At 47.5% G+C, this 14,429-nt stretch overlaps 1 protein-coding gene across 1 annotated transcript in view; it reads left to right on the forward strand.

Moving 5' to 3' along the window:
- TTLL10 (tubulin tyrosine ligase like 10) overlaps positions 1-14,429 on the forward strand; it is a 157,271-nt gene that overhangs the window by 131,314 nt on the left and 11,528 nt on the right. Inside the window, exons 6-11 of the mRNA XM_025198137.1 lie at positions 464-629; positions 2,264-2,382; positions 3,295-3,415; positions 5,519-5,604; positions 6,992-7,163; positions 10,652-10,823. Coding sequence (XP_025053922.1) covers positions 464-629; positions 2,264-2,382; positions 3,295-3,415; positions 5,519-5,604; positions 6,992-7,163; positions 10,652-10,823 — 836 coding nt within the window. The remainder of the gene's footprint in view (positions 1-463; positions 630-2,263; positions 2,383-3,294; positions 3,416-5,518; positions 5,605-6,991; positions 7,164-10,651; positions 10,824-14,429) is intronic.

Consider the following 14,429-nt stretch of genomic DNA (forward strand, 5'->3'; position numbering starts at 1 on the left):
AGGAGATTGGTGACCTCCTTGAGGTACCTTCCAGCTCTGTTCTTATCCCCATAGGCAGATACGGACCTGGGGCACAGAGGTGAAGTAAAATCGCCCAAGGAGTCTGTAGCGATGCCATTCTCTTGAATTTCAGCCCAGTGCTTTAATTGCAACCAAGTCCTGCCTCTGTTTCACGCTGGGCCCTGGCTAAGCACCATACTTAAAACAGACCAGCAAAGATGTCTTTGCACATTTTTCCGGTACATGTCCATCCTATCCCAGTGCTGTTATTACACCCAAGTATCTGCCCTCAGAAGAATCTCCGATGCCTCCTCTATCTGGAAACTGTGCTATACAGATTAAGTGGCATCACATTGCACAAAGTCTTTGCCATTTCCAGCTTCCCCGCAGTGGAGGTGGCATGACTTCATTAGAGAAGTCCTCTTCAGGTTGGCTGAAATCTCCCCAATTCCAATTCTTGCAGTTGCTTCCAATACATCTGAAGTGAGGCTGGTGGATGAAGCCAAGTGTAAAGGGAATAAAGGAAATGAGAAGACAGCCACTGAAGCAGATGAGCCAGAAGAGAGGAAGCCAGAGCCTCAGAGACCGGGGCCATTCTTTTACATTGGTGGTGCTAATGGAGCAGGGTTGTAAGTAGTTCTTTTCCTATGGTACTTCAACTACAATCCTCTGACCTCCTGTTTAGGACACGTTCTTCCTGGATGTCCTGTAAATATTGCTTTCACTGCTAAGGAAATAGTCATTTATTCTTTTCTGGCTCTGCCTGGCTTTAACTTCCAGCCTCCAAATCCTGTTGTGTTGTTCAGAAATCACCCAGAGCCAAGCAGGGTCGGTGCCCCGCAGCAACCCTGGTTTTAACCAATCAGCACTGCATAACATGAGCTCCTGCACAACACAGCTGGTGTCATCTGGCTTTTGGGAAAGCCTCTGAAAAGTATAGTTCCCCCCCATTCATTATCTGTTTTTTCCTGCTAACTTCAAGAGCCATCTGTTGTTAGCAGTGGTCTGTTCTGTAGGTGGGTATTGGCAAACTGTAGCGAAACCATTGCTCAACATTGTCTTTAATAAACTTCATCATCCCTATTTATTTATGGTGCCTAGGGAACCAGGCCTTGTTATTTTAGATGATCTACAAACACACAGACCATAACCGACTGAACTTTTTAAATCTTTGCCTTGAAGGCATTTTTCCCCCAGCCGTCACATCATTCCTGTAACCTGTTTTCTGAAACCTTTTTCATCTACCAAGATCTGCTTTGACACACGAACCTAAGAACCTTACATAGTCTAGATGCAAACTCTGGCGGTGGGGATGTACCAGGCTTCATATTTACTGATTTTCCCCCTAACTACCAAGATGCCAGCTCACTCTACAGGTTTCCCTCGCTTTATGTTGTACGTGTGGTCCTGCAAAACGGCGCATAACTCGAATTGGCATAGAGGGAACCCACTTTACAATGTAACAAATAGAGATACGTTCCAAGATCTTGACTGTACTGACCCCCTCGACTGTACCGATGTGGCGCCGTGGCGCTCCTGGGGCACCCGCTGCTTTGAGCAGTGGCCGTGGGTGCTGCTGCCAGGAGGCTTCATGGCTCACAGCTCCCGGGGTGTCGTTCTGACGGGCCCGGGCACCACCACCCACCGCAGCCCCCCACCAAATAATTTTTTCTTCCCCCACCTATGGCATCAATGCAGTGCACAAAGCAGCTGATTGTCGGCTTCCACCCCACCGATCACATAAGTGAATTTACCTTGCATAGAACAAATTTTTGGTATAAAAAGGGTCATCGCATAAGATTGAATTCGCACATACACAACCCGCATAAAGCAAGGGAAACCTGTTATTTACAGCCACGTGTCTGTACATCCCGTGACAACTTCATCCCCTCTTTTTGAGGTCTTTGGTAGGTTTCTGGCCAAGCCTGGCACTGTGCAAAGGAATCCAGGATCCCGTGAGGACCACTTCCACCACTACAATAACCCTATTTGATATATCAGCCTTCATTAAAGAGGCTGTTACTTCCCAGGAACCATGGTACCGCCCCACTTGCTAAGTGTGAAGTGACAATCCCTCCAGCATACACTCTAATTAACTAGAGAGGAGGGAGAGAAATTGTTTCCCTCCTTCTCTCTTCACCTCGAGGCTTCTAGGTGTTGTTGAGTCAGCCCTCCAAGAGACTCTTGGGGAATTTAAGGCCTCTGAGCTAATTAAGTCTTCATTAACAGCAGAAGCTGCTTTGCTTTTTTGTTTTCCTTGTAGGGTGAGCATCTACTGCAGGAGCAAGGGCTGGCAGCGTATCTATGACAACAAGAGGGAGGATTACAAACTGAAGTGGTGCGAGACCAAGTGTCGGGAGACCTATTACAACTTCAGAGAAGGTAAAGAGGTCGAAATGGGCTGTAAGGGAAGTGGTGACTCAGAGAGGCCATAAGGAGAAGATCCGTTCTCCCGCTGGGCAACAGCCTGGGCATCTTTGCAGGAGGGTAGAGAGGGGCAACACACACAGAGGTGAACTCAGACGAGGGTAAGCTGGTTTAAATGGGCAAGTCGAGAAGATGCCACTATACTGGCTCAGATAGCAAGATGAGGCCGGTTGTGTACGTGAAGAGAGACGGAGGCAGCGTCTGGGTTGTGCTGTCACGGGCAACTTCTGCTCTTAGCCATAAAATTGCAACCCAGCTTAATAGTACATGACACCAAATGACTGAGCCATGCCGTACATCTAGACTTCATGGTACCTCCTGCCCGTTTCTTACATGCATGGCCCAATACACGGATCGTTGAAATGATCAAGTGATGTGTGGCTGTTGGCAATGTGTATATATGGCTGCAAATACTCCAAGACCAGCTGTTTTGGGATGGATTCGGCATAGTCCAAAGACAGTCTGCAAGCTATTTCATATATAGGTATTTCAGGGTAACAACATTTTTCGTTTTGCTGCGTAGTGTTTACACAACGGTTTTAGCAACAGGGAACTGAGGCAGAGAAGAGCTAAGCTGGGACTTCCTAATGTGTTTGCCCTGTTCATTCAGAAGGATGGTAGGAGTTTTGAAAGAGGGGGAGTAGGTGCTCATGTTCAGCTGATGGTTTCCTACCTCCTCCTTTCAGCTCCTTGATAAGTCCTTTGTTGTGTTGGGAGTCCAAAGTGGTGATTTGGTTAATGATAGCCTGGGAATAAACACAGAGGGCTCAACTCAATGGCCCAGGGCCCCCTCCCTAGGTTTCTTTTAGCAGACCCAGACTGTGCTGTGCAATCCATTAAAGAGAGGGTTTATTGTTTTTAATACAGGTGAACAGCTTCTCTACCAGATCCCCAACAATAAAGTCCTTACTACCAAAATTGGCCTTCTGTGCAGCCTGCGGGAGTATGAGCGGGTGATGAGCAAAATCAGCAAGACCTTGAACACCAAGTAAGGCCTCTCCATCCCATCAGATGTGGCCATATTAGAAACCTATACTAATTGAAAGGGGTACCCTAAGCATGACCTGGCTGGACAAACAGCTACCGCTCTGGTTGGGGGTCACCCAAACATTAGAGCTGGGCTTGGGAGAGCTCCCACAGGAATTCTTGGATCATCCATTATTTTTTGGCTAAAACAACTCCTTCCTCCTATTTGCCATGATTCGGTGTTCTCTCTGTCCTCCTCAGGCATGTGGATTATGCTCTAATGAAACTTCTCTGCTTTTTCTTATCACATTTCAAAATCATTAAGCGAGTGATTCAGCCCAGGGTGTACAACTCCCCTGAGGATGGATAACGCAAGAACTGGCTGAAAAGCTATCCAAGCCATTGCATTTAGCCTTGGTTTCACTAGGTAGCGTGGTAATCATGGGGCATATCCTGCCAAGTAACCCAGCACAATCATATCTAGTGTTTAGTGTGGTTTCTCTTCACTCATCTTCTCTTTTCTCAGGTTCTTTAATCTTTGATCTTTCTTCCCTGTTGCTTCCTTTTACTCTGCTTTTAAACTCAACGCTCTGATCCCAAGTTCAATGGCGGCAAGGAGGGCCTTTCTACCAACTGCAGCAAGTCCTGGACCAGGCCCATGGTGACTTTGAACAGAACAAAGTAGTCCGCTTCTTGCACTCAGCAGCAATTCGATTGCTTGGTTCAGATCCTCTGCTTCACCTCATCTGATCTAACCTGCCCTAGATGTTCAGAGATACATGTTTTACTGGGCCTTACTTTGGTCTGCAATTTTGTGGGCTCAGTTGTTCCTTCTCCTAAAAAAAAAAAAGGAGCATGCATTTTGCTGTCTTTGCTTGCAGCTGTGCTAGAAACCACTTTCCCCCCTGCTCTGTGAGCTCAATCTCTTTGGGTATGAAAAGGGAGACAACAAAAAGGCACTTCTTTCTTCATTTCTTAAATTATTTTTGTTCCTGAGCCTCAAAGGAGGGAGTTAGGGAAAAAAACCAACCAACCCTTCTTTTGTATGTCCCTGGGGCTCTAGAAACACACGACCCCCAAGGTACCCGTTGCCGTAACCCCCTCACGTGCTGCAGGTGAAAGATGAGATGGGAAGTCTGGAAGCTGTGGAGCACTGGGTAGATATCAGACAACAGCACATTATCACCTCTGCTCCTGGGCTATCCGATCTATCAAAAAACCCCTCTGCCATGGTTACCTGAAACACCCTCAGTGTACAGCAAACCTAGCATATAGAGCCATCATCGAGGCCAACAGAAATACTCTAGAGCTTAAGGAAATAGTTGGTCCTGCAGTAGCACATGCTCTACCCCGAGCCCCAGAGACGGCTTTTTCCACAACATGAATCTATCCCATGTGATAGTTTTGCTCATCCCTCCCCTGCCACTGATAAAATATAGAAAACATTTATTCACCATTGCCCCAAAGCCAGAGGAAACCCAGGATAATATGCTTCTAGAGGGGCTCTGAGTTCAGACCCAGATTTAAACTTCACTTCTTTTTCTTCTACGTCTCATGTCCTTGTCACAAACTAGATGTTTTTTTCCAGAATTTTGCACCAGCAGAGGCTCTTTCCAGTGCTGCAGCAAGGTCCTCCTTGGTACAGGTCAGCAAACCAACAGGTGCTCCATAGTCTGTGCTTCATCACATTCACAAATATTTGTGTCATTAGAGTAGCCCCATTTGATTGTGTTTGGTTTTGATCTTCCAGTTTGCATCCACAGGCGATTCAGACATCGCCATGTCGGCCAGTCTAGATCAGCCCCCCTGGAAAAGTCCTCCTGGGGCTCCAGGTCCATGGCAGTGCACTTGATTGCACATAATAGGCTACATTTCACTAAAATTTGGAGGGATTTAGAGTCTGGAGTTTAGACTCAGGTTTTTCCTTCAGCAGAGAAGGAAGACAGTTCTTAGGAGCAAGAACACCGGGGAATGCAACTGCAAAAGGGAAATAGAAGTAGAAAAAGCCATAATCCAAAGTTCTGCACAGGTGCATCAGCGTCCTTCCTATCTCTTCCCTAAGAAGAATGAAAATGGAGATGGGGGGCTCACACGGGTTTGTGACTTACCCCCATTTCTCCCACAGGATCCTGAAGATGGAAGATTTTTTTCCAGAATCCTATCGGCTGGACATAAAGGATGAGAGAGAAGCCTTCTTTGAAGCCTACAAAGGTGAGTAGCCTTGGCCCTGTGAGCAGCCAGTGAGGAAGACAAGAGACCTCATGCTGGAAATAAGACTTCAATTTAGCTATCAGGGTGATTCCCAAGAGCAAATGTGCATTACCAGAGCTTCCCTGGCCCTTTTGCTCCCCAGATCCCATGCCTTCCGCTGGAGTCCTTGACATCACTGGTGCATTGTCAGGGTGCCCCTGTACCTCTCCAAACTGCCCCCAACTCCGCAGGGAGAAAACGCCCTGCAGATAGTCCAGTTTCTGTTCTGTTCTGACTGGAGCCTGAATAGCGAACTCATGAGTCCCTGTGAATATCCGTGACCTATGGCAGGCAAGGTTCTTTGGGTAGATGTGATATCTTTTATTAGACCAACTAAATGGTTGGAAAAAAAGTTCTTTGCAAGCTTTTGGACACAGGCTTCATCAGGCATAGGGAGACTCACAGCCAACAACCCAGTGACCTACGGGATATTCTTCCAAATGCCAGCACTCCTGATGTTTGGGCCATTTAGAGATCATGACTTGCTTATCCCCAGTTTCTCTGACTCGGAGGATATTTTTCACTGAACACAGAGTCTAACTTCAGGTTGCTGGCCAGATCCTGGAGACTGACTTGCATCTTGGGACTCTGACTGTCAGACCCAGGCTTCCCACCTACTTATGTCCTCAGTGGCTTCCTTGATTATCCTCGTTAGCATGTCTGGTCGGCTGCTTGCTTGCTTCTCCACCCACCCAATGCATCCTGGAGGCCTGCTGCATACATATGCATAGGCCCCATGACCCTGCGGCTGGAAGCAGAACTCCCTTCAGGGCGTATTCTCTATTCACTGAAGTTAGTAATGTAAGAAGGAAATGGGTGCAACTGAGGGCAGGTTTCCTGAAAGTGGGCAATGCTATTTCCTTGATATTCTCAGCTGCTGGTTGTTTAGACCAGTACTGAATTTGTGGCTTGAACCCAGAGCCCAACACTATGAGAGATCACCCACAATCCAGTAGCCACAAATGTAACCCCCTCATTTAGTGCATGTAGCATTACATTAAGCTAATGTAATCTAATGAGTTTATCAATAGGTTGTCTCAGCTGTATTATGAGAAGTGGCCCAAGTAGCAAAATTCACTTCCAGCTCCCTCTCTCAAGTGACGCTAACACTGGGGAGTATTCACAGCCCCAGATCCCTTCGCTAATTGGGGTAGACAACATTTAGATGAATATCCAAGAAAGCATATTAAAGCAGTGTAGAAAAATGGGTGCTGTTTTTTTTGTTTTTTGTTTTACTTCCCCCACTAAGTTGGCACCCAGGGCACTTGCCCCTACTGCTCCCCACCGCTCCCCCAGTTACACCACTGCATTTCAAAGCTCAATACAATAGACTCTTTCTTTTCCGCAGACAAACAGATCTGGATCTGCAAGCCAGCGTGCTCCAACCAAGGTCGAGGCATCTTCCTGCTTATGAACCAAGAGAGCATTGACTCACTTCAGGCCAAGCTGCAGGGCTTTGAGGAGGATCCCACCTACAAGAAAGTGCCGTACAAGGCTCCCCAGGCAAGAATAGTGCAAAGGTAGAGAACGAGGTGTGCGGACGCGCTGTTGCCTTGATCTGCAAGCCATAGGGAAGACATGTTTTCTCATGATCATGGTGCAGAACAGGAGATGCGGAGAACTGGGTTCTCTGCTGGAGTCTGCACCATCCTGGGGAAAGCACTTCTCTTGGTCAAATCCAGAGCCCCGTTTCTCATTTTCTTTTCCAGCCTTGTTGATTCAGGCTCTGACTGGCTTCTGTAAGGGAACCACTTCTGGTTTAGCTGTCTGTACCCCATGTCATCCATTGCCATGAGAATTAGGCATCTCTCCAAGCACAGACCTACTGGAGATCATGGCTCTAGGCTTGTTTCTGAATTCAGTGGAAAAGCACTCATGGATCTCCATGTGAATTTGATCAGACCCTATTGGTGTTACTATCCTGAAGCCTTTCACAGCCATTTAGTGTGGTTCTTACCACATCTTCTCAATGGCTTGCAACTTCTCACATTTCCTATGCAGGGGGTATTTCTTAGGGTAGCATCACAATGCCCCCACGTCTGTCATTTCCAAACAGACCTTCTCCATCAAAAAGGAGATTTGAGATGATCTCTGTCTGGAAATTTGAGAATGACTTCAAAAGACCAGATGCCGTAAGCTGCATGCATGACAAAAGCATTGTGCAGAGCCATTTGAATGAGGTATTATCCCAGCTTCTTATGCTGTGCCAAGTTTTTACATGTCATACAGCTGTAGCATCTGTTCCACCCAGGCTAGGCCAGTCTAGGCCTCCAGTATATCTGTTGAAGTCTGCCTGGTCACATGGCATTTTTTCCTAAGAATTTCACAGCCACCAGGTTTTAGGGCAAATCCTAGATGTTTACCAACTACCCACTGCCTTTGCTTTTTTCCTCTGAAGTTTTTGCAAATGCCCTACATCAGGGTCATGCAGCAAGACTCTATAGCATCTTCCTCACTGGCCACATCCCCAAATGCTTTACACCATTGACCACAGAGGGGGCAGAGTGAAGCTAGACTGCAGAGGTTTTCAGAGCTGATGTGCAGAATAGACCCCACCAACAGCACAAAGCAGCAGCAGTAGCAAGACAGGCTCTCGACCCAAGAGTGTCTAGGCTATGTGGGAACACAAGGCATGGAAAGACCCAAACAGAAATCCAGGTTGATAACGACCCTAGGACAAACAACAGGCAGAAATCAGTCAGACTTGCAAGGTACTCCAAGCATCTCAATACTCAATGCCACATCCTCACGGCAGGACATAGTATGATTACAATATCAGTGATATATGCCAGGTGGTTATCATGGTGCAATCCACTCATGGCATCACCAGCGCAGCCCAAAGGGACATCAGTGTGGTCCAAAAATGATGATCTGTGCATATGCCCACAACAGGATTGGTTCACCACTCCAACACTTAGATATTACGACTTGGCAGCTCTATCGCAAAAGGAAAACAATGCACAAAATTCCCCCCCTTTCCAGAAACCTTCCAGGCCAAGTCAAGCCATTATTTAGACCATGCAAGAGATAATCTTCCCCCTCTACTGGGTCCCATCCTGATCTCCAAAACCTAGATATCGGCTTCAACCCTGAAGTCCAAGCTTTATTAGCACTTCCAAAAATATTGCTATTGTCCACCATTATATTATAACTGGGTACCATTATTCACAAAAGCATCTAAGTACCTGCAGTGAAAAGGGAGGACATCATGTTGCACCATGATGTTTCTCAGGAAGTCACTGCCAGGGGCAGAGTATGACGGGTTCTCTGTGTTCACACATACGCTTTGTCTGCTCTGTAGCAACGACAAGTAAACTTCTAATTCCCCCTGACTGCTGGGATGTGGCAAAAGCTTTTATTCTTCTTTGACATCTGCCTTCTCCTCCTTGCATTTCACTTTGCTTTCCAAAGAGTGCCCTCTGCTGTCACTTGTCTCCGAAGACGCATCATGTTCGAACAGAAGAGACAAATAGATTTGCTTTGTGATGTGCATTGCGCCCAGGGTGTCTGCAAACCAACTGGCAGGCCCATCGTGGACTGCAGAGCTCAGCACCTAATGGGTGGAGGGTGATTTGATTTATCTGAACGTGTCAAGAAATTTAATATTTGCTCCTCTGCTTTCTGCAATGTATCGGCAGCATCCAACAGCAGAACCAGGATGCAAGGAAATGATCTAGTATTACCTGCTGTCTTAAATTCCCCTTTTGTGAGCTGCCCTGAGTGCTACAGCAGAAGCAGGGAGGGAGGGAGGTTGAAAAAGCAGCGATGATGGTTACAGCATTGCTCCATTTAGAGGTGATTCAGTGGCCTGTGCTGAACACAGTCAGTCTGTGATATTTTCCCGTTGCCCAGCATTGTACTTTGGCACCCTTAAGAACTGCAGGAGCACTTAGTTCAGGGAAGTCTGAGCAAATTAGATTCTACTTTCATTTAGCCCTTATTTTTCTTAATGGGACTTTCTGATGTTCAGAATTTCTCAAGATTTGTCCCAGGGGAGCTGTAAGGCTGTTCCCGCTACACTACAGAGTTATTTGGGGAACACAGGAAAATCCAGACTTTGCAAAAACGGTCAGTGCAATGAGAGACTGAATCGTGCTCTTTCTGTAAATGATTGCAGGCGTCAGGAATAAAAACTCTTGCAACTGGGGGAAAGGCACAGAAAGAAAATTAAAGCGTGGGGGTCTCCTATGAACCACAACTTTGCTTAACTGCCCCAATACACTTCTTTAACCACCCTGCTCTATTTCAGCTTATAAGAGGAAGTGGGGACGAGGGGAGGAGGTGATGCTGCCTGCCTTCATTGCAAATTCAACTCAAGATGTAAAAGCCAAGCGGGTTCCTTTGTTGACACTTCTCTTAATGATGCTTGAGTCAGAAAAGGATCTAGATCACTCTCCTTGTTATGGCTCCTTGTGGTTGAGATGAAAATAAGGTACCACTTCTGCTTATCAGTAACGTCAGCAGTTGCGCTGTAATACCAGATGCATACCCTGGCAGTAGACCTGTACTGAGTAAAATGATGCTATGCTAAAATGCATTCACTTTCAAAGCAGACATGCTTTTCAAAGGGGCAAAGCTATTTCTACGCTGAGGGACCTAGTGCGCACTCCTCATTTGCACCACCCTCTCATTTGATTTCCCTGGGAGTGTGCCAGAGTCTGGAATGAGGTGCTAGATCCGCTTGTCAGGACAAGTGCTAGGAAATATAGAAGTTGTAAGTAGTTGTAAGTAATGGGTCTCCAGAAAATGCCCTTCCATTTGGGTTTCTTAATGTACTCCTGTTGAATAGCAGTGCACACCAATAGTGCCCCTGATTTCATCAGGAATATTTCTGGAATAAGGAAGTGGTAATTGCGAATAGCCCTGTCCCCATTTGGCCTTTCAGGTCTGATTCATAACCCACCAAAGGCAATGCCAACCTCCCTGTTGTAGAGGATGTGGGTGAGCCTTAATTTCCCATTTTAGAGCTCTGTTGTTGAGGTCTCATCTTGCCACATTGCTCTGGCAGGTATATCCACAAGCCTCTGCTACTTGAAGGGAAGAAGTTTGATGTCCGTTCCTATCTCCTCATTGCCTGCACGATGCCTTATGTGCTGTTTTTCGGGCATGGCTATGTCCGGCTCACCTGCGCCAACTATGATGCTGCTTCTGATGATCTCACCGCTCATCTGACCAACCAGGTGAACTGAAAAAGTAGCTATTTAGCTAATCTAGATGTGTAGCTAAATGCAGTGAACCTTGATTGGTGCCATAATAGCATCCAGGTACCCCCCATCCTGACTGAGTGACAGACTACAGCAGTCAAGGTCTGTATGGATGAAGTGCGGAGGGGTTGGCGCAGGGGCAATTCATGCAGAGATGGTGCTCCCCCAATCTCTCCGAGGGTGCAGTCATGCAACATGAGTGAGCGATCGTTGCACAGTTGCTGGCTGGGGGATCAGGGCTGTGCACCATGCCTGGCATCATAATCTAATGGATAGGGCACTGGATCAAGTCCAGCTCTATGCCACAGTCCTGTGAGACCTTGAATGAGACAGTTTTCCATCCCTGCCCTTAGTCCTTCTTGTGCCTCTGGGTTGTAAACTTTATGTTCCCATAATACAAGTAATGGACTGTGCACAAGTGAGCCATGGCTCTTGAAATTATACCTTGATCTTTGCCAGCTTTACACCTCCCAAGTGAAACCTGGGAAAAGGCAGCCTTCTTCACGCCTGGGCTCCATCCTCTTGATCAAACATCCATTTTGCCCCCTTCTGCATTAATATTAAAACTCTTGTGCCCCAAATGTACCAGGCAGGTGAATGAAGTCAGGCAAAAATCTCCAGCTGAGCCTATCCATACAGAGTACAAAGCAAGCAGAGGGAAGGGAACTCTTTTGCTTGCAATGTGTTTTCTTCTTCCGGTATACCGCTACAGTCCTGCTGGCCCGAAGAAAGAGGGAGCTACCCCCCGAGCCGGCCTGCTTTGGTTCTTGCAGGAGTTTTATTGCTGTGGCAGCAGGGCAGTTCAGGACAGCGTATTGTACCCGCTTCCTGCAATAGACACTATTATCAATGTGCCACTTGTTTTCCTGGAACAGAGTTGTTTGCTCAGCTCTAGGGCCATCCACGGGGGAATTCAGGTGCTCAGGTGAGACCCCCCTGGCACAAGTGACATCAAACAAGGGACAGGTGTTTATTAGCAGAGCATAAATTACCGAGAAACCTGTCGGGAGGTGGGGAAAGGAAACTTTCCAGAGCAGCTGGCAACAGCTAGGATTGTGCAAATTGCACTTGACTCTCCCTTCATTCCCTTTCCTCCCCAGCCCCTGAAAGCAGCTTTTTTTTTTCCTTGTATGCTTCAAATCTAAAGCTGATCCAGTTTCTGCATAGCACTTCTATTCCCCCTGCCTGCTGACAGGTAACAGGGTAGCAGCTTGTTCCCATTCTCCAGGTAACATCACTTCGCCAAATGCTGGCACCATTTGGGGCCACGTGTTTGGCATTGCTCGCCAAAGAGGTGTCCAATGTATTTTTTTTCTTTGTGGGTCTACACATTGCCCTATACCTACTTTGGAATGAGTATTACATTAATTTGACAAACCTGTCTCTGGTGTAAGTCCACTGAGGCTAATGAGCCTACACTTAATCAGAGACATTTGGTCCCTGTAGTATCGAGATAAGCCAAAATCCCCTCCCTCTCCCCCCACCCAGCTTTGTGTCCAGAAATCTGGTCATGATTCAGATTTTCTATCTTAAATTGAAACCTAACTTGCTTTGGCAACTCACCTTTGTCTGCCTTTGCAGCTGAGCATACGTCTGGGGGAGTAGGGCTCTTTGCTCCAGGATAAATCTTCCCTTTTCTTATATTACCCTAGTAGTATGTCCCCTGCCTGTCATTGTTCAGTGACTTTCCATGGCATGATTCAGGAAGCAGCCGATAAACAAAGAGAGTTTTTTTATCCCCCTTCCCTCCCCACCCTGCAACGATGCACAGGTGAGTCTAAAACCGGACTGAGAAAGCTTGAAAGCTGCTGAGGCCATGCCTGTTCCCATTGTCAACCTGGGTTTCTTTGTAGAGCTCTGCAGTGTCTTATAACCCAGTTGGAAGGGGGGGATGTGTCCTCTTTAGCTTGATCATTCACAAGTAAGATCTAAGCCCCAAAATAAGTGTGTGGTTATTGGGCCAAACGATTAGCTAGCGTAGACCAGTGCTGCCCACTGGAGCAAATGACTCCAGAATCTATTGACTCTGACCCATGTTATTAGTATTTTCTCTTCATCCACTCGTCTTTTCTTTTCACATCGTGAATTTTGCTCCTCCCGAGGCTTGAGGCTGGGAGGAGCAGCTGAGGGTCTTCAGCAAGTTTCAGGTTGGGCCTCTATTTTCAGCAGGCTCACACAGCCCAAAGCCAGCATGCCTTGATCCTGGGGAAGGTTAGGAATGGGAGGAAAAAGGACTCCCTACGTGACACTTAGGGCTCAGCAAGGGTTAGTCCTCATCTGCCTCTTGACCAGCTCAGTGCCTTAAACTGGAACCATGAGAGGCATCAATGGCAGCTCCACCAAGCAGAAATTTTGCAGCTTAGCGCCGATTCTGTTGCAATTATCCTTGCAATCCAGGCTGGCTGCTGCGTACGGAGAGCTCCCCATGCTCACTAAACTCTTACCAGGGGATGAAGGAGGGAGTGGAATGGAAAATCCCTCTCCCTGGGTCACTCTGGAGACCCACACAAGGAGAGGTTTTTTTGTTTTTTCCCAGACATGCTCCCCTCTTGCCTTCTCCGGCCATCAGACAGATGCTACAGCAAAGAGTTACCCCAGGTCTGTGAAAGGACCTGACCCTGCCTGACTTATGTTGGGCTGGAGGCTCAGTGCACACACAGAGAAACAGCATGGTTTTAAGAAAAGTGCAGCTTTCTCACAACTGCAGGGAACAGACCCTCTGCTTGAGAGGTCTCGGCTGGACAGTGGCAGACGATGGCATAAGGAGAACAGGAGTCAGGGCTCTTGGTGGCTGATGATTCATGGTCGCTGTTGTAGTGCCTGAGCGGGAAATGGGAAGGGGGCTAACGATGTTTTAAGCCGCCCTTTCTGGCCTGCAAACACTGCTCTAACCTAGCTCCTGGTTCTCGTGGACTCGGATTGCTGAAAATGGCTGAAGTGCAGTGCACTCTGGCCCCGTCCCTAATGGGACCCCCATGCATTGCAAAGTTCGGGGTCTGGAAGCAGGCCTGGGGAGACCACTTGCACAGTGGGACTTCTCAGGGGAGAAGCGGGGCATCCCTGCTCACTGGACGAAGTCACTGGGAAGGAAGTTCAATGTAACTGAGAATCAGGCCTATAGGTTCTGTTCACCAATGCATCGGTTGCCCTTGGTCAAGTGGCTTCTCTTCGTTATTCATGACTTCTTGTGACACTTGAAGTGTTGGGGGAGCCTTGTGTGCAAGGTGCTGTAGGAATACGAAGGATTATAATCATTCATTACTAATGAAGCTCCAGGCTGGGCTGCAAGTGGGCTGCGGGGCTTGCCTATGTAGAGAGTTGCAGTGGGACGTCTCTTTGCTGTCACCATATGGAGCGTGAGGTCAGCTAGTGTAACTGCCCGAAAGCTATCCTGCTGGGCAAGCTAGGGCCCCCAGCTCCAAGAGCTAAACCCTCTGAGAAAGTGTGACCACCTTCCTGGCTTTGCCCAGTGTGGTTCAAGTGGTTCCTCGTTAGCATCCCTCTCTCACCTCCTCTCCATTCCCTGCGGAGGGGAGCAGGAAATTTAACCATCCCTTTGCTTTCCCCCTCTCTCCCCTCCCA

The sequence above is a fragment of the Alligator sinensis genome, unplaced genomic scaffold (genome assembly GCF_000455745.1).
Source record: "Alligator sinensis unplaced genomic scaffold, ASM45574v1 scaffold569_1, whole genome shotgun sequence".
NCBI classification, from domain to species: domain Eukaryota; kingdom Metazoa; phylum Chordata; order Crocodylia; family Alligatoridae; genus Alligator; species Alligator sinensis.